This window comes from Rhinopithecus bieti, unplaced genomic scaffold (assembly GCF_001698545.2).
Source record: "Rhinopithecus bieti isolate Rb0 unplaced genomic scaffold, ASM169854v2 scaffold_947, whole genome shotgun sequence".
NCBI lineage: Eukaryota > Metazoa > Chordata > Mammalia > Primates > Cercopithecidae > Rhinopithecus > Rhinopithecus bieti.
In genome coordinates, this window is record NW_016803664.1 from 4885568 (window position 1) to 4899801 (window position 14234).

The 14234-nt window shown below is 46.8% G+C and overlaps 1 protein-coding gene across 3 annotated transcripts in view; it reads right to left on the bottom strand.

Annotated features, from left to right (window-relative positions):
* Window positions 1–14234, bottom strand: part of ACAD10 (acyl-CoA dehydrogenase family member 10) — a 70394-nt gene that overhangs the window by 6465 nt on the left and 49695 nt on the right. Inside the window, exons 12-18 of one of the 3 annotated variants that reach the window (XM_017847315.1) lie at window positions 12469–12642; window positions 4661–5061; window positions 3466–3606; window positions 2575–2712; window positions 2376–2466; window positions 1529–1687; window positions 663–835 (exon numbers count right to left, since the gene is read on the bottom strand). In XM_017847315.1, coding sequence (XP_017702804.1) covers window positions 663–835; window positions 1529–1687; window positions 2376–2466; window positions 2575–2712; window positions 3466–3606; window positions 4661–5061; window positions 12469–12642 — 1277 coding nt within the window. Of the gene's footprint in view, window positions 1–662; window positions 836–1528; window positions 1688–1980; window positions 2173–2375; window positions 2467–2574; window positions 2713–3465; window positions 3607–4660; window positions 5062–12468; window positions 12643–14234 lie in introns of those variants that run through there. The other 2 variants (XM_017847324.1, XM_017847334.1) reach the window with 2 other exon arrangements.

The window sequence follows — 14234 nt, forward strand, 5'->3', positions numbered from 1 at the left end:
TGCTGGGCACGGTGGCTCATGCCTGTAATCCCAGCACTTTGGGAGCCAAAGGCAGGCAGATCACGAGGTCAAGAGATTGAGACCATCCTGGCCAACATGGTGAAACCCCATCTCTGAGGCTGAGGCAGAATTGCTTGAACCTGGGAGGTGGAGGTTGCAATGAGCCGAGATCACCCCACTGCACTCCAGTCTGGTGACAGAGCAAGACTCAATCTCAAAGAAAAAAAAAAAACTTTTTTTTTTTTTATAAAGACGGAGTCTCTCTTTTTTGCTTAGGCTTGTCTCAAATGCTTGGCTTCAAGCAACCCTCCTACCTAGACCTCCCAAAGTACTGGGATTATAGCAGTGAGCCACTGCACCCAGACTGATTTTTAATAATGTGCTAGCAGCATGACCTTTACACCTTGGAACCTTGCCCTCTGCTGCTAGAGAGCCTGGCCTTTCCGGTCACCTCGACAGAGTGGGTTCTATTCTGCTCTGAATCCAAACTGCAGCAAAGTAGCAGATGCAAAGCAAAGACAGGAACGCAACTTCTTGGCAAGGACATCACCTTGCTTCACCTGCTGGGACTGCATTCAGAAAACAGGTAGGAATTGAAGTCCGACAGCAAAGCAGAAGGTGGTGGTTCTGAGTCAGTGCTAGGCGCAGGGGGAAGCACTCACGCGGGCCTTCATGAGCGCCAGGGCCCTCTCTGAGAACCCGATCAGCCTCATGCAGTGATGGATCCTGCCAGGGCCCAGTCTGCCTTGGGCGATCTCAAAGCCTCGGCCAGGGCCCAGGACCATGTTCTCTTTGGGCACACGCACATGCTCAAATCGGACTTCACCATGGCCACCTGAAAGACCCAAATGATCACTGTGAGCAATCGCCATAGTCATTTCCCTTGGATGTGTTTCTTCCTCACCTCAGTCTGGGTTATCTGCTGGCAATGTCCCTGCCCTTTATTTAGTCTTCTTACTGGGACATGGTTAAAGGGAAAAGGATGGCAGGAAGGAGCCTGTTAAACACAGAAAATGAATCATAGATTTATAATGGCAAATGAATATTCTGTGATTCCTTTTATAAAAACATAATGCCACCTTAAGCTGAAGCTCCTAGTGGTTTGTGACAATGTAGTGATCCTATGAAAACACTGAAAGGAGAAACATGAACACTGTTAGCAGAGAACCAAACTAGGAGCGGACCAAACCAGGGCTGTGACCTAGAGGTCAGTTGTTCACACTGGGGCTTGGAAGAGTAGGTCTGGGGTCTACTTCCTGCCTCTGCCCTGTATGGCTTCCTGTGTTACAGACTCCTGCTTACCTTCTAAGTTTAGAAGAGGGAAAAAATGCATAAATGCCTGTCTGAAATCCGCCTGCATGGTTGATATTCATGTATGGAAATGAAATGTAGGAGCATGTGACTCTCCAAATATCATACCCTCAGACGTGGGATGTGGCAGGTCCTGAACAAGAGCAGGGGCTCCCCAGCGGCATTTCCTGGGGACCAGACCCACACCCAAGGGTGACACCACCCCTGGACGTCTCACCTGGTGCATCCTCCAGTCCATACACTGTCAGAGGCCGGATGATTTTTATCCCTGGGGTATCCATGGGAACCAAGAGCACGGACTGCTGCTGGTGTCTTGGTGCATGTGGGTCTGTTTTTCCCATAAACACACAGAGTTGGCAACGAGGATCCAGGATGCCTGCCAGGAAAGGAGAGAGACAGACCCCATCATCTGACACCAGGGCCATCAAATCTCTACCCACATGGTCCTGGCCCAAGAAAGGCACAGCAAGGAAGCAGACAGATCAAATCTTTAAGGCTCTATGTAATCAGATGAGCATCTGCAGACTGCTGACCAGAAATAAGAGCAAATTGGGTTTTGTCCCAGTGAGGAATAAATCCAACATCATAAGAGCAAATTTTTAAAAGCATCACATAGAGTAGAAAATATAATTTAGAGACAAGAGGACGAAAACTGCTACTTGATCCCTGCCAGCTGGCTCGGCTCCCACAGGTGGTGAACACACAACGGCTCTGGGCCTGGGCCTTGGAATCAGGTGAACCTTTGACTCTGGGTTCTCTACATGCCGGCTGGGGGCCCATATCCCAGGCAAGTGGAGAGATTCCTGGGGTCACATGCAGGGAGGCATCCATCCATGTGTGGGCACCGGGGAAGTCCCTGCCCTGCAAAACACCGCCTGTGAGAACAGCGTGCTCCATGCAGTAACCCTCCTATTCTCCCAGCTGCCTCTGCTGGGGGCGCTAAGTGACAGAATCTCCTTTGTGTCAACTTGAAAAAGCAGAGGCTCCTCCCAGGCATTGAGAGGTGTGCCTATCAGTACAGACTCCCTGATGTGCATCTGAAAAGTGCATTTTAGGCCAAATACCTGTGATCCACCATTTGTGACCATTTATGACATAGAAGCTGTCCTCCTCTCTGATGGAAGCCTCAATATTGGTGGCATCTGAAGAGGCAACCTGAGTGGGGAGCACATTCCAGTCAGAGCTGCCGGTAGACAGCCCGTGTTTCCTGCGGGGCTGACAACAACAGGGCCAAGCAAGTGGGTGGCAGCCCAGGCAAGGTACCTGGGGCTCGGTCATAGCAAAACAGGAGCGGGCTTTCCCCTCCAGTAGAGGCATCAGCCAGCGAGCCTTCTGCGCTTCGGTGCCATACCTTACCAGCAGCTCCATGTTGCCCGTGTCAGGCGCAGAGCAGTTACATATCTGAGAAGGAAAAGGAGCGTGACCACGACTGTCATGTCCTCTTCTAAAAAAAACAGGGTCAAGCTCTGTCACCCAGGCTGGAGTGTTGTGGGACGATCATGGCTCACTGCAGCCTCGACTTCCTCAGCTGAAGCCATCCTCCCGCGCCTCAGCTTCCCAAGCAGCTGGGACTACAGGTGTGCACCATCACACCCGAGTAATTTTTTATTTTTTTGTACATACAGGGTCTCACTATGTTGCACAGGCTGGCGTCTAACTCCTGGCCTCAACTGATCCCCCACACTTTGGCCTCCAAAAGTACTGGGATTACAGGTGTGAGCCACCATGCCTGGCCTTCTTTGTCAATATTTCAAGCTTCAAGTTGGATGGGCATGGTGGCTCACGCCTGTAATCCCAGCCGAGGTAGGTGGATCACCTGAGGTCAGGAGTTCGAGACCAGCCTGGCCAATATGGTAAAACCCTGTCTCTACTAAAAATACAAAAATTAGCCAGGTGTGGTGGCATGTGCCTGTAATCCCAGCTACTCGGGAAGCTGAGGCAGGAGAATCACTTGAACCCAGGAGGCAGGGGTTGCAGTGAGCCAAGACTGCGTCACCGCACTCCAGCCTGGGTGACAGAGCGAGATTCCATCTCAAAAAAAAAAAAAGTTCAAGTTCATGTTGGTGCTTCTGAATCTGGTCTATCTGTTTAGGAGTGAGTTCTTTTGAAGATCAGGATGTTCCCACACACTGAGGAAAACTTTAAAGAAGGTACCTCGGGGGCATACAGGGACGTGCCCATGAGCTCACACAGATGTGCATATTCCACATTGGTCAGTCCTGCTCCGTATTTTTTCTCAGGATCAGCCTCCAAGGGTAGAAAAAGGTTCCAAAGTCCTTCAGCCTTGGCTTTCTCCTATCATGGGGAAAATAAGTCAGGAAACCATAGTGGAAGATTTCATTTTATTTTGAACCGTGGAAAACAATGAAACGGATTGGAGGAAACAAGGCAGACAACCAAACATGCATGTGTGACCAAAAAAATGATATGAGGAGCTGGGTGTGGTGGCTGCACCTGTGGTCCCAGCTACACAGGAGGCTGAGGTGAGAGGATCACATGAGCCCAGGAGTTTGAGACTGCAGCGAGCTATGATCACACCACTGTGCTCCACCCTGGGTGACTAAGCAAGACCCTGTCTCAAAAAAAAGAAAAAAAAGGGATGGTGGCTCATGCCTGTAATCCCAGCACTTTGGGAGGCCGAGGCGGGCAGATCACGAGGTCAGGAGTTTGAGACTAGCATGACCAACATGGTAAAATCCCATCTCTACTAAAAATACAAAAATTAGCTGGGCATGGTGGCATCTGCCTATAATCCCAGTTACTCGGGAGGCTGAGGCAGGAGAATCTCTTGAACCTGGGGCGGGGGGCGGAAAAGAAAAGTAGATGATGATTGCATTATGCTCCTGAGAATCTCAAGTAATTTCAAAACTAACACAATCCAAGGTTCACCTGATAAGGAACAGCAGGTGTTTCTGTTTATCAGCTGAAGTGACAGCACTGGGAGAAAACACAGAAACTCAGCTCACAGTGGATTTGGCCCTCTAGCTGTGACATTACAGGCTCTCTAGAGAGAGATGTATTAGCTGATACAGCACTGTTTCAAATTTACGTCATTCAAATATGCATGATAGGCCCAACTTGCCCTGGCTTTCTAAGGCCAAGCATTCCGCTGCCTGGGCTGTGCAGTCACACCTGAGCCATGTGCCTGTGACACAGGCACAGCAAGAGCAAGAGATGGAAACTGAGTCATGAAGAGCTAGCTGGCTCTTTCTGAGATGACGGAAGCAAAGATCATTCAACTCGGCACTCCTGTATCTTCACTGCCTGGGATGGCTCAGGTGAGCCCGGTGGGGTCGGGGAGGGTGTGCCATGGTATTGGGGTCTTACCACCTCACCATGGCTGCTTTACCTTGAGGTTTTCGATCAGTGGGGAGGGGCTCCACCTGGCTGCTGAGGCCTGGTGACTCTGCAGCTCTGGCTCCGCAGGGTACACATGCTGCTCCATGAAGTGCTTCAGCCGGTGATACAGCTCTCTGATAGGTGGAGAGAGGCTCTCTGGAGAGATAACCAGACCTCCCCTTGAGGCATGAGCTGGGGAAGCTTCTGGAACGGAGCTATAACTCCTGGTGCCTATGGGGTACCACTGGGACTGGGGCCTGGCCCACGTGTGACAGGACCTTGTTAACGGATTTTTGAAGGGCATCTCTTTGAAAACCCGGAACCCTTCTTTGACTGCGAAATCCCATGCCAGGTTAGACACAAATTCGGTCAGCTTTCCAGTTTGTTCCGCATGCGCGGAGCTTGCTTGCCCTAAGCAGAATCAAAGAAAAACAGTGATTATTCCCACACAACCCATCACAGGGATGTTAACATGTGATGACATTGTCACTTCAGCAGCTATTGTCATTTGCTGAGCACTGGCTAAGTACCAAACACTAAGAGCCACTATAGCTCACTGAATCACCAAAGCAATACAACTGCTTTCACCTGCACTTTGCAGGCAAGAAAACTGAGTCTTAGAGAAGGAGGTGACTTGGACGAACTGGAATTTAGGGGGCTGGGGGCCAGAGTCCAACTCAGGACTTCCTGCTCCCTGCTGTTGATCTCTGCTTTCCTAAAAGGCTACATTTAATCAGTAACACCCCAGATCACCTCTGCCATTGCCAGTGGGCTGTAAGAAGTCCTGCATCCTAGACCACCCTTGCTACAAAATTGATAACAGCAATGCCACAACTGACTAGAGGAAGAGTCAATTTCTAGACACCACTGTCTCTGGATGGAATCAACTCCAGCATCATTCAACTCACTATTTGGCTCTTCCACCGTCTCTTTCTTCTTTTAAAATGTGCATCAAGACTTTTTTTACAAACACATTTTTCCCCATTAAAAAAAATTAAAGTGGCCAGGTGCGGTGGCTCACGCCTGTAATCCCAGCACTTTGGAAGGCCATGGTGGGCGGATTACTTGAGGTCAGGAGTTTGAGACCAGCCTGGCCAACATGGAGAAACCCCATCTCTACTAAAAATACAAAAATTAGCCAGGCATGGTGGTGCATGCCTGTAATCTCAGCTACTCAGGAGGCTAAGGCAGGAGAATCATCTGAACCTGGGAGGCAGAGGTTGCAGTGAGCCGAGATCGTGCCATTGCACTCCAGCCTGACAGAGTGAGGTTCCCATCTCAAAAAAAAAAAAAAATTAAGGTGTGGTGTACACACACCTCCTTAATGTAGAACTCTGCAAGTCTTAACAAACCCATAGTTGGGTAACTACCATTGCCATCAAGATACAGAATATTTCGGCCAGGTGCAATGGCTCACGCCTGTAATCTCAGCACTTTGGAGGTTGAGGGCAGGTGGATCACCGGAGGTCAGGAGTTTGAGACCAGCCTGGGCAACATGGTGAAACCCTGTCTCTACTAAAAGTACAAAATTTAGCCACGTGTGGTGATGCACACCTGTAATCTTAGCTACTGGGGAGGATGAGGCAGGAGAATCGCTTGAACCTAGGAGGTGGAGGTTACAGTAGGGTGAGATCATGCCATTGCACTCCAGCCTGGGTGACAAGAACAAAACTCTGTCTCAAAAAAATAAATATTTATTTTTAAATAAGAGATAGGGCCTTACTATGTTGCCCAAACTGGTCTCGAACTCCTGGCCTCAAACAATCCTCCTGTCTCAGTCTACCAAACTGCTGGGATTACAGGCATGAGCCACCATGCCCAGCTGAGACAGCCATTTTCATGCAGCTTTGGTGTTAAAGATAGTTTAAACTATTCCTTACAGAGTTAGGAACAAATTCTTTGCTACCCTGCAGAGAATTAGCCCACTGGACCTCACTAGGTCTCTACTGAGGACCTTCCGGTATGAACCTAACCCAGGGAAGTCAGTTGGAAACCAGAGAGCCCCTTCTCTGCAGACACACGGTGGGGGCTGAGAAGTACAAGGGGCTGCATTTTCCCCTTATTCCTCGGACTGCACACAGCACATTGAAGGGGAAAGATACTTCCCTTATGTTCCCTATTATTCATAAGGATTTTCTTCTTCTAATAGAGTAAGAGGTGGATTCTTAATTTTCTTCTATTTAGTTGGCTCGCACTCTGAGACCGCTACTTTGTCTGAAAAAGTCACTTGTATAAGCTTGGATTGATTTCGACCTATTGCTTCCAGTATATTTCCCAAATGTAGTTCTGGCAGAATTTGGGAAATATACTGGAATATATTTCCCAGTATATTTAAGATGGCCACTGAAATTCTATAAAGTACTTACGACTGCAACTTAAGTGGACATCAATGGTGTCCACTTAAGTTGCAGTCGTAAGTACTTTATAGAATTTCAGTGGCCATCTACCAGAAATCTAATTTCTGCACCCACTTATTAAGGAAGGAGAAGGACACATGGGCTGGGCAGGTACATACTGTAAATCTTCTGCTCAGTGGGCTCTGGTCTCTCTCATCCCCTTCCCAATCTAATGCTGATCTGAGGTCTTTTGTAAATGACACTATAGAGAGAATGTCTTGGAAACAGATACCCCTTCTCTAAGCTCCATTTTTCCTGGGCAGTACCAAATATTTCAGCTGTTCAAACAAAAGTGATTTTAAAGCTAATTGTAGAAGACAAATGTACAGAAGTAATANCTGCAACTTAAGTGGACATCAATGGTGTCCACTTAAGTTGCAGTCGTAAGTACTTTATAGAATTTCAGTGGCCATCTACCAGAAATCTAATTTCTGCACCCACTTATTAAGGAAGGAGAAGGACACATGGGCTGGGCAGGTACATACTGTAAATCTTCTGCTCAGTGGGCTCTGGTCTCTCTCATCCCCTTCCCAATCTAATGCTGATCTGAGGTCTTTTGTAAATGACACTATAGAGAGAATGTCTTGGAAACAGATACCCCTTCTCTAAGCTCCATTTTCCTGGGCAGTACCAAATATTTCAGCTGTTCAAACAAAAGTGATTTTAAAGCTAATTGTAGAAGACAAATGTACAGAAGTAATATTTATATTCATATAGTTGGTTTCTTCCCCATTCATCATACATTTTTATGTTATTCTTTCAAAAAATGGATTTTGTTGTTTTTATGTGAGAAAACTAAGCCATTTCCTCAGTGTGTCTGGATGGCTTCCCAGGGGGAGGGAAAAGAGTGCACAGTAAGATAAGAGGAATAAAGGCTTGAACAAACAAACATTTTTCTCTCTGGTGGCAAACAGGTGGGGTGTTTTAGCTCTGGGCCGAGAGAAACCAGAAGCCACGATGATGGCTCACGGGATCTTAGAAACATGTCCAAGGGCTTCCTGAGAGACAGGCTGAGGACACTCAGTGGTGGAGATTCTAAAATGGGCAAAGTCTATTAAGCTCTTCCCAGGTCACTGGAGCAGAGCAGGGAGAGAACTCAGCAGCCTGCTAGGAAATGTCGGAAGCGACCAGGCCTATTCATCACCATAAGGACTTAGCAGCCATTCTGTTTAAGTAAATATTTCTGGTTAGTGTTTATCGGAAAACCATTAAAAAAATGTGAAATGGTGGCTTACAGCTGATACTGTATTTTCCCAAAAGAGGGAAAATGTTGTTTCCAGAAATTCCTGCTTCCTGCATCCCCTGCTTATCAGACCAGGTATAGTTGAACTAGAAATTCTCCAGGTACTGGTTTTTCTCCAGACAGTTTTCCCCACGACTGTGTATCTCCAGGACCACCTAGCACAGTGCTGGCTTTTAGTAGAGGCTCATATACTTGGGAATGAATGATCAGTTCTCCTACTGCAACTGCTTCTCTCAGAAGACTCTGACAACCTGGCTGGGAACACAGGCTGCCAGTAAGCTTGGGGAGTCGCTGACTGCAAAGCTAAACACTCCCTCAGCACCAGCAAACCCCATGATGAGTTCCTCTCTCCTTCTTTCTCCTTGCCTTTTGTTTTTAAGTTTTGCTTTTGGAAAATTTCTTTTTTTTTTTTTTTTTTTTTTTGAGATGGAGTCTCGCTCTGTTACCAGGCTGGAGTGAGCAGTGGCACAATCTTGGCTCACTGCAACCTCTGACTCCCTGGTTCAAGCTATTCATCTGCCTCAGCCTCCCGAGTAGCTGTGATTACAGGCACGCGCCACCAAGCCCAGCTCATTTTTGTATGTTTAATAGAGACAGGGTTTCATCATGTTGGCCAGGATAGTCTTGATCTCCTGACCTTGTGATCCCCCCGCCCCGCCTCAGCCTCCTAAAGCGCTGGGATTACAGGTGTGAACCACTGGACCCGGCCTTTTTTTTTTTTTTTTTTTTTGAGATGGAGTCTCGCTCTGTCACCCAGGCTGGAGTGTAGTGGCATGATCTCTGCTCACTGCAACTTCCACCTCCCAGGTTCAAGTGATTCTCCTGCCTCAGCCTCCCATGTAGCTGGGATTATAGGCGGCATCACCACACCCGGCTACTTTTTGTATTTTTAGTGGAGATGGGTTTCATCATGTTGGCTAGGCTGGTCTCAAACTCCTGACCTCAGGTGATCCACCTGCCTCGGCCTCCCAAAGTGCTGGGATACCATGAGCCATCACGACTGGCCTCCTTTTGGAAAATTCGAAAGACACACAGGAGTAGAGAGGAGAGAATAATGAGCCTGCGGGTTCTATTGCTCACCTTCCGCAATGATTGACGCCAGCCCAGTCTGGTTTCATTCCCTGCCATCCCCACTCCCACTGTCCTGGATTTTTTGGAGTACATCCCAAATATCTCATCTAGGATTCTTTCAAAACTCTAAAGACAAGTACTTTTTAAAGAACCTACAATACTATTATCACCCTTAAAAAATCGTTGACTGTAACTTCTTCATATCATCGACCATCCACTCAGAATTCAAGTTTCACTGACTATCATCAAAATTTTTTCCAAATAATTTGTTCAAGAAAGGATCCAAATAAGGTCCCAACACTGTAACTGGCCAATGTATCTTTTAAGTCTCTCTCTCTCCCTTTTTTTTTTTTTTCTGAGACAGTATCATGTTGTTGCCCAGGCTAAACTGCAGTGATGCAATCACCGCTCGCCACTACCTCAGCCTCCCAGGTTCAAGCAATTCTCCTACCTCAGCCTCCTGAGTAGCTGGGATTATAGGTGCCCGCCACCAGGCCTGGCTAATTTTTATGTTTTTTAGTAGAGATGGGGTTTCCCCATGTTGGCCAGGCTGGTCTCAAACTCCTGACCTCAGGTGAGCCACCCACCTCAGTCTCCCACAGTGCTGGGATTATAGGCGTGAGCCACCATGCCCAGCCTGATGTTTCTTTTAAGTCTCTCTCAATCTACAGGTTCCTTTTTCACCCTTTTCCTCCCCTTGAAATGTATGTGTTTGAAGAAACTGAGTTGTTTGCCCTGTGATGTTTTCCAGAATCTGGATTTTGTGAGTGGCTGTGCCCAGCGTGCTGCTCAACATGTCCCTCTGAACCCTGTGTTTTCCATGAGTTGGCAGCTAGCACTGGAGGCCTGGGCAGAGTCGGTGTGACTTTTGAGGGAAGCATCAGGAGGAACGTAATGTCTGGCTGTCTCTCTCTCTCAGTGGTGTTGGCTTTCATTGAAGCTTATTGCCCACATCCATTTATGTATTAGGAGTTGCAAATTGGTGATATGCAAATTCTATATTATTCTGTCCAGGATACTTCTCTAGAGAGAAACATTCCCTCATCGATTATTTGGATAGCCTGAGGTATGATTTGTATAGGAAAGACAGGACAAATGCTTGATTCCCCACCCCTCAACCCCATTTACCAATTTTCAGAATAATAAGTTGCTTCCCTGGCATCCTCTGAGGTCATCAATGAGACTTTGTTGTCTCTTTGTTTTTGTATCACTACTCATGGACTTATTTATTTATTTAATTTTTATTTTTTCGGGGGAGACAGTGTCTTGCTCAGTCACCCAGGCTGCAGTGCACTGGTGTGATCTCGGCTCACTTCAACCTCTGCCCCCTGGGTTCAGGCAATTCTCTCTCCTGCCTCAGCCCCCCGAATAGCTGGAATTTCAGGCGCCCACCACCACACCTGGCTAATTTTTGTATTTTTAGTAGAGATGGGGTTTCACCATGTTGGCCTGGCTGGTCTCAAATCCCTGACCTCAAGTGATCTGCTCACCTTGGCCTCCCAAAGTGCTGGGATTACAGGCCTGAGCCACCATGCCCGGCTACTACTCCTGGATTTAAACATACCTGATGTGTTTCATCCATTTCAGCTATCATCCTTGGTGATGCCCAAAGTTTCCTATTGTTAGCAAGTGGGAGCCTGTTCAGGTTGGCTCCCAAGTCTTTTTTTTTTTTTGAGACAGAGTCTAATTCTTGTCACCCAGGCTGGAGTGTAGTAGTACGATCTCAGCTCACTGAAACCTCTCCCTCCGAGGTTCAAGTGAGTCTCCTGCCTCAGTCTCCCAAGTAGCTGGGATTACAGGCACCTGCCACCATGCCTGGCTAGTTTTTGTATTTTTAGTAGAGACACAGTTTCACCATGTTGGATAGTCTGGATAGCCAAGATGAACCTGGAACATTTTGTCATACCAGCAAGGAAGTTGTCAAAGATCACAACGGTTTTACCTAAAGATTTGGGAGCTGGCCAGGCTCGGCGGCTCATGCCTGTAATCTCAGCACTTTGGGAGGCTAAGGTGGATGGATCACCTGAGGTCAGGAGTTCGAGACCAGCCTGGCCAACATGGTGAAACCCTGTCTCTACTAAAAACAAAGAAAAAAATGACCTGGGCATGGTGGCCTGTGCCTATAATCCCAGCTTCTTCGGAGGCTGAGGCATGAGAATTGCTTGAGCTGGTGAGGTGGAGGTTGCAGTGAGGCAAGATCGCACCAATGCACTCCAGCCTGGGCAACAGAGTGAGAAACTGTCTCAAAAAAAAAAACAAAACAAAACAGAAACAAACAAAAAAACCCATAAAACAAGAAATTTGCCTAATATAGTTGTTAAATATGCAAATGGCCACACACATATTTCATAGAAATTCTTAAGCATACAAAATTTTAAAATCAAAGTTCTGAAAAATACACATAGGATGATCACGTTTGTGTAAAAGTAGAAGAAGAGAGAGAAAATAGATAAACAGAAAAACTGGAGGGCCCAGGAAACTCTTAACGGTAACATTTATCTTTGAGGAATGGTGTTGAAAAGGGTGAAATACAATTTTACATAATCCTATATGACCAAATTTTGATCATGAGCATGAATGCTCTAACTGGAAAAATTTCTTTGTGTATTACTTTAATAATTAAAAAACAAGTTTAAATATTGTTAAATAGGCTGGGCATGGTGGCTCACACCTGTAATCCCAGCACTTTAGGATCACTTGAGGTCTAGAGTTCGAGACCAGCTTGGCCAACATGGTGAAACTTTATCTCTACTAAAAATACAAAAAAAAATCAGTGAGGTGTGGTGGTGTAGGCCTGTAGTCCCAGCTACTCGGGAGGCTGAGGCAGGAGAATCACTTAAACCCAGGAGGCAAAGATTACAGTGAGCCGGGATCGCACCACTGCACTCTACCCAGGGTGACAGAGCAAGACCCTGTCTCAAAAACAAATAATAAATATTGTAAAGAAAATATTTATGTGACAAATGGTTGGATTAACTGAATCTCAGAGAATCGTGGCGAAACCGGTCTCTCCAAAGCCTCTGTGGCCCTGAGAGGGTTTCCAGGTGGAGGCACGGTCCTCACTGTGACTCACTCCCAAGCGGTTCTTCAGGGCGGCTATCCCATTACCTGTGAGTGATCGCTTGTAGACTCCCTGTAGGATTGCAGCCACACGGAAAAAGGAAAAAGCCATATAGAAGTTCCAGTTCTGAGTGGGAGGGAGTCCCATTTGGAGGCAGTACATCCTGAAATACTCCTCTGCAGCAGGGATTCCCAGCTGTGTTAAGTCACAGTCATTAAAACCTAGGAGAAAGAGCCATTCATGGGTAGTCACTGACTTGACACACCCCTGTAGCTGGCAAATATTTAAATTCTGAAAGTCGCCATGTCCCTTGAAAATTAGTTTCATGATCAGTTCCAGGGGTTAGCTTATTCCTGCATTGGCTCTTGTTCCCTTAGATGGCTGGGGATCCAGGCATGAAGTCATTATTCACACATTGGCTCTTACAGGTTTCAGACTCTAATGGCAGTAAAGGAAGGAATGGGAGCTTCCAACTCCATCTGGGCCACAGTTAAGGGTGGATGCATATTATCTTCAACCAGTCATTTCATCAAAAATGACATGGAAAGAGCGATCTCAGGCTCAGCGCAGTGGCTCACGCCTGTAACCCCAGCACTTTGGGAGGCCAAGGTAGGTGTATCACCTGAGATCAGGAGTTCAAGACTGGCCTGACCAATATGGTGAAACCCTGTCTCTACTAAAAATATAAAAATTAGCCAGGCATGGTGGCATGCGCCTGTAATCCCAGCTACCTGGGAGGGAGGCTGAGACAGGAGAATTGCATGAATCCAGGAGGCAGAGGTTGCAGTGAGCTGAGATCACGCTACTGCACTCCAGCGTGGGTGACAGAGCGAGACTCCATCTCAAAAAAAATAAAAAATAAACAATTGACTGGGCGCAGTGGCTCATGCCTCTAATACCAGCACTTTTGGAGGCTGAGGAGGGCAGATCACTTGAGGTCAGGAGGTCGACACCAGCCTGGCCAACATGGTGAAGACCCTGTCTCTACTAAAAATACAAAAATCAGCCAGGCGTTGTGGCACACGCCTGTAATCCCAGCTACTCAGGAGGCTGAGGCCGGGGAATCGTTTGAACCTGGGAGATGGAGGTTGCAGTGAGCCGAGTTCGCACCACCGTGGTCCAGCCTGGGCGACAGAGTGAGACTCCATCTCAAAAATAAATAAATGAGTGAAAGAGAGAGACTCCATCTCAAAAATAAATAAACAAATAAATAAATATAAAATAAAAGATCTCACCAAATTATGAAAATAATAATTATAGCAAATAAAACAATTTCACAGGCCGGGCACAGTGGCTCATGCCTGTAATCCTAGCACTTTGGGAGGCCGAGGTGGGCAAATCACGAGGTCAGGAGATGGAGACCATCCTGGCTAACATGGTGAAACCCCATCTCTACTACAAAAACAAAAAATTAGCTGGGCATGGTGGCAAGTGCCGGTAGTCCCAGCTATGCGGGAGGCTGAGGCAGGAGAAGGGTGTGAGCCTGGGAGGCAGAGCTTGCAGTGAGCCAAGATCACACCACTGCCCTCCAGCCTGGGCAACAGAGTTAGACTCCGTTTCAAAAAAGTTCACTTATTTGCTCCATTTGTGACATTTTCATGATTTAGAAGCATGTAATATATTCCATTCATAGAACTTAATCTTAGGAGTATACCTTATATATAGGCAAAGATATTACTACAAAGATGTTCACTGCCTTTCTTCATTGCGGTGGGGGAGATAATATTTAAAAATTGGAAACAAATTGAATATCTAAATAGGAATTAACCCAAAAGTCTTCCCTTAATTCTGGTTTTTTTTTTTTTTTTTTTAT